This window comes from Rhinopithecus bieti, unplaced genomic scaffold (assembly GCF_001698545.2).
Source record: "Rhinopithecus bieti isolate Rb0 unplaced genomic scaffold, ASM169854v2 scaffold_10657, whole genome shotgun sequence".
Taxonomy (NCBI): domain Eukaryota; kingdom Metazoa; phylum Chordata; class Mammalia; order Primates; family Cercopithecidae; genus Rhinopithecus; species Rhinopithecus bieti.
Genome location: NW_016806691.1, coordinates 1,199,201 through 1,204,412, shown reverse-complemented (window position 1 = coordinate 1,204,412; position 5,212 = coordinate 1,199,201). Strand labels below are relative to the sequence as shown.

General features: G+C 40.3%; 1 protein-coding gene across 3 annotated transcripts; it reads left to right on the top strand.

The window, feature by feature from the left end:
• Window positions 1–391: 391 nt before the first annotated feature.
• Window positions 392–5,011, top strand: RANBP6 (RAN binding protein 6). 3 transcript variants are annotated; one of them, XM_017877448.1, is made up of 2 exons: window positions 400–567; window positions 1,683–5,011. In XM_017877448.1, exons 1-2 carry the CDS (start codon window positions 432–434, stop codon window positions 1,751–1,753), a joined length of 207 nt encoding a protein of 68 aa, XP_017732937.1. In that variant the 5' UTR covers window positions 400–431; the 3' UTR covers window positions 1,754–5,011. The 3 variants fall into 3 exon arrangements, with proteins under 3 accessions (XP_017732935.1, XP_017732937.1, XP_017732936.1); XM_017877447.1 differs by having other exon boundaries at window positions 401–626; window positions 1,683–5,008; XM_017877446.1 differs by having other exon boundaries at window positions 392–5,011.
• Window positions 5,012–5,212: the final 201 nt, after the last annotated feature.

The following is a 5,212-nucleotide window of genomic DNA, read 5'->3' as shown; positions in this document are numbered from 1 at the left end:
GTGGTGGCTCGCGCCTGTGGTCCCAGCTACTGCGGGGAACTGAGGCGGGGAGGATACCTTGAGCCCAGGATGTTGGGGCTACAGTGAGCAGGGATCGCGCCGCTGCACTCCAGCCTAGGTGACAGAGCGAGACCTTCTATCAAAAAAAAAAAAAAATCAGTCATAATCCCATTCTAATCAATGCTTTTCTTCTCTCCTCTGCAAGTGCACGTTTATCTTATTGAAAAACAAATGGAGGATGCCATTGGCCTCCACACGGCTCTCACCACTCTCCAAAACCTAGCTCGCTGCCTGCCAGAGCGCAGCGAAAGCTTCTGGGCAGAGGAGGGAGAAGCACCCCGCCCATCCCCGCCGGCGCCTCGCCTACGTCACTGCTTCGAGCCGCAGACCCCCTCCCTCTTTCCCGGTCGCGGTAGCTTTGACAGAGCGCAATGGCGGCGACCGCGTCTGCAGGGGTGCCGGCAACCGTGTCAGAAAAGCAAGAGTTTTATCAGCTTCTGAAGAACCTGATCAATCCAAGCTGTATGGTGCGGAGGCAAGCAGAGGAAATCTATGAAAATATCCCAGGTCTGTGTAAGACTACCTTCCTCTTAGATGCCGTCAGAAATAGAAGAGCAGGTTATGAGGTGAGACAAATGGCTGCCGCACTGCTACGACGGCTTTTGTCCTCTGGGTTTGAGGAGGTTTATCCAAATCTGCCTGCTGATGTTCAGAGGGATGTCAAGATTGAACTGATTCTGGCTGTTAAGTTAGAAACACATGCTAGCATGAGGAAAAAACTTTGTGATATTTTTGCAGTGCTGGCCAGGAATTTGATAGATGAGGATGGTACTAACCACTGGCCGGAAGGTCTGAAGTTTCTTATTGATTCAATCTACTCTAAAAATGTGGTTCTATGGGAAGTTGCACTTCACGTTTTCTGGCACTTTCCTGGGATTTTTGGGACCCAAGAGCGGCATGATTTGGATATCATCAAACGGTTGTTGGACCAGTGTATTCAAGATCAAGAACATCCAGCAATCAGGACATTATCCGCTAGAGCTGCAGCTGCATTTGTACTTGCTAATGAGAATAATATTGCTCTTTTCAAAGACTTTGCAGACTTGCTTCCTGGAATCTTACAGGCTGTGAATGACTCATGCTACCAGGATGATGATTCAGTGCTAGAATCCCTTGTCGAGATTGCAGATACCGTACCTAAGTACTTGGGTCCTTATTTAGAAGATACTCTACAGTTGAGTTTGAAGTTATGTGGAGACTCTAGGCTTAGTAATCTGCAGCGCCAGCTGGCCCTCGAAGTTATAGTGACCTTGTCTGAAACTGCCACTCCGATGTTGAAAAAACATACAAATATTATTGCACAGGCAGTTCCTCATATATTAGCAATGATGGTTGATCTACAAGATGATGAGGACTGGGTAAATGCTGATGAAATGGAAGAAGATGATTTTGACAGCAATGCAGTTGCTGCGGAGAGTGCACTAGACAGACTGGCTTGTGGGCTTGGTGGAAAAGTTGTTTTACCAATGACCAAGGAGCATATCATGCAGATGCTTCAGAGCCCTGACTGGAAGTATCGACATGCTGGATTAATGGCCTTATCTGCCATTGGAGAAGGATGCCATCAACAAATGGAATCAATTCTAGATGAAACAGTTAACTCCGTTTTGCTTTTTCTTCAGGATCCTCATCCAAGGGTGAGGGCTGCAGCCTGTACTACACTCGGACAGATGGCTACAGATTTTGCACCTAATTTCCAAAAGAAATTTCATGAAACAGTGATTGCAGCTCTGTTACGTACCATGGAAAATCAAGGTAATCAGCGTGTGCAATCACATGCAGCTTCTGCCCTTATTATTTTTATTGAAGACTGCCCCAAATCATTGCTAGTTCTATATTTGGATAGTATGGTGAAAAATCTACATTCCATCTTGGTGATTAAACTTCAAGAGTTGATTCGGAATGGAACTAAGTTGGCTTTGGAACAACTTGTGACAACCATTGCATCAGTTGCAGATACAATAGAAGAAAAATTTGTCCCATATTATGATATATTCATGCCCTCACTAAAGCACATCGTTGAGCTTGCTGTTCAGAAGGAACTTAAGCTTCTGAGAGGAAAAACTATTGAGTGCATTAGCCATATTGGTCTTGCCGTTGGGAAGGAAAAATTTATGCAAGATGCATCAAATGTGATGCAGCTGTTGTTGAAGACACAATCAGACTTAAATAATATGGAAGATGATGACCCTCAGACCTCTTACATGGTTTCAGCATGGGCTAGAATGTGTAAAATTCTTGGAAAAGATTTTCAACAGTACCTTCCACTAGTTATCGAGCCTCTTATTAAGACTGCTTCAGCTAAACCTGATGTTGCTCTCTTAGACACACAGGATGTGGAGAATATGAGTGATGATGATGGCTGGCAATTTGTAAATCTTGGAGACCAGCAGAGTTTTGGAATTAAAACTTCAGGACTTGAAGCAAAAGCAACTGCTTGCCAAATGTTGGTTTACTATGCTAAGGAGTTAAGGGAAGGGTTTGTGGAGTATACAGAACAAGTTGTGAAGCTGATGGTTCCTTTACTGAAATTTTATTTCCATGACAATGTTCGAGTGGCAGCAGCAGAGTCCATGCCTTTTCTCCTGGAATGTGCAAGAATTCGTGGCCCAGAGTATCTTGCACAGATGTGGCAATTCATATGTGACCCCTTAATCAAGGCTATTGGTACTGAACCGGATACAGATGTGCTCTCGGAAATAATGAATTCTTTTGCAAAGTCCATTGAAGTTATGGGAGATGGTTGCCTTAATGATGAACACTTGGAAGAACTGGGAGGAATACTGAAAGCAAAACTTGAAGGGCACTTTAAAAACCAAGAATTGAGACAGGTTAAAAGACAGGAAGAAAACTATGATCAACAGGTCGAGATGTCTCTGCAAGATGAGGATGAATGTGATGTTTATATTCTGACCAAAGTATCAGATATTTTGCACTCATTATTTAGTACTTATAGGGAAAAGATTTTACCATGGTTTGAACAACTACTTCCATTAATTGTAAATCTAATTTGTTCAAGTAGGCCATGGCCAGACAGACAGTGGGGATTGTGCATATTTGATGACATCATAGAGCACTGCAGTCCAACTTCATTTAAATATGTAGAATATTTTCGGTGGCCAATGCTACTAAATATGCGAGATAACAACCCTGAAGTCAGGCAAGCTGCTGCTTATGGCCTAGGTGTCATGGCACAGTTTGGTGGAGATGATTATCGTTCTTTATGTTCAGAAGCTGTTCCACTGCTGGTAAAAGTTATTAAGTGTGCAAATTCCAAAACCAAAAAAAGTGTCATTGCTACAGAGAACTGTATCTCAGCAATAGGGAAGATTTTGAAGTTTAAGCCTAACTGTGTAAATGTAGATGAAGTTCTTCCACACTGGTTATCATGGCTTCCACTGCATGAAGATAAAGAGGAAGCTATTCAGACTTTGAGTTTTCTCTGTGACCTAATTGAAAGTAACCACCCAGTTGTAATTGGCCCAAATAATTCCAATCTTCCCAAAATAATCAGTATAATTGCAGAAGGAAAAATTAATGAGACTATTAACTATGAAGATCCTTGTGCCAAACGTCTAGCTAATGTCGTGCGTCAGGTACAGACTTCTGAAGATTTATGGTTGGAATGTGTATCGCAACTTGACGATGAACAGCAGGAAGCCTTAGAGGAGTTGCTAAATTTTGCTTGAAGCACTTTAATATAACTTGAATATTATCTACCATAAAAGTAACTACAAATAAGTGTTGTGAATAGATTTTATTATAAATCAGAGAACTGTTTTCTCCCTGCTAAGCAGTTTATAGTTCTTCCCCATGTTTCTCTAGAATTAGTCAGTGTTAGTCCTCTGTTTATCTTGCATGTTTTATCTTCCAAACACAGACCTTGGTGATAATCTGTGCTTCAAACTGTCTTACAAAGTTTGTCACTTTTCCCCTAGTTGATGTAAAGTATATAAATTGTTGCTATTTGATTGAACTGTTATTGATGCTAGCCAAGCAGTATACTTGATGTGAAGATGTCATGCTATCACAATATGCTAAGAGCTCACGAAAATAAGATAGAATTTCCAGGATAAACATCTTTGGAATTGTGAATGAAGGATATAGTGGCAGGCTTGTCCCTCTTTGATTAATATTCTTGGTATTTGTGGTGATGGGAAGATGCTGGTACTAGGAGAGCTTTGAGATATTGCAGTGGATATGGGATGTATATGAACTTTTTCATAATATACTCCTGGGAACTGGGTGGGACATACCCATATTGTAGTTCCCAGCGTGTCTGGTTGAGAGTTAGAGAACTTTTAAATTTCTTTAGCCAGACAGGTCTCTATTTTTTTAAGTTATCCAGGACTCTAAGAACCATAGTTACTGGCAAGGGAGTCCTGATACATCTAATATTGGTAGCATGTAACAGTGTTTGACAAAGAGTAAGTAAGCAATATTCTTGGGAGTCAGTGTTGTGTGTTTCAGCAGAGTATTATTTTGTATATGTATGACATTTTCCCCAGCAAAGCATCTCAACAAGAGAAAATCTGTAGTTATAGGGCTTAAATTGATTTCTATTTCAAAGAATTTCCTAATAGATTCTAGAGTAGCACTGAAGAGTATTCTATTGTAAAAGTGAGAGGAAAGCAAATTTAATTTTCTTTGAATATGAAAAAGAAAGCAACTTTGAGAGTAGTCATTTAGCAGTAGATGTGCATTATTATGAGAAAACAGTTCCATAAATCTGAGGTTAATTATATTAACTGGAATGTCGGTCTTTAATGTCGAGCTTATGGTAGGGTAGAAAATAGCTTTCTACTCAGCTAATCATTAATCATTGATCCAAAACTTAAATAAATCTATAATTTCCTGGGGCTATTATGAGTACTGTGTATGTATTTAGCAAATATTTAAGATCTAGTAAGTGCTCAATAAAATGTAGCTGTTATTGCTGTTGTTGTTTGTACCTCTATTGTGTTCTTTTATAGTTTGGAACTCCTTTTACTTCAGAATTTTCCCAATCCATTCCCTGCTCATTCATATTGGCAGGCTATTTAGGCTAAAAGGAAAATTAAGGACATTATGTATAGTATGATCACAATTTTTAGTATATTTAAGATAAATAAAGTATAGATGAATGAATAGAAAAATCCCACCCCAGCCGGGC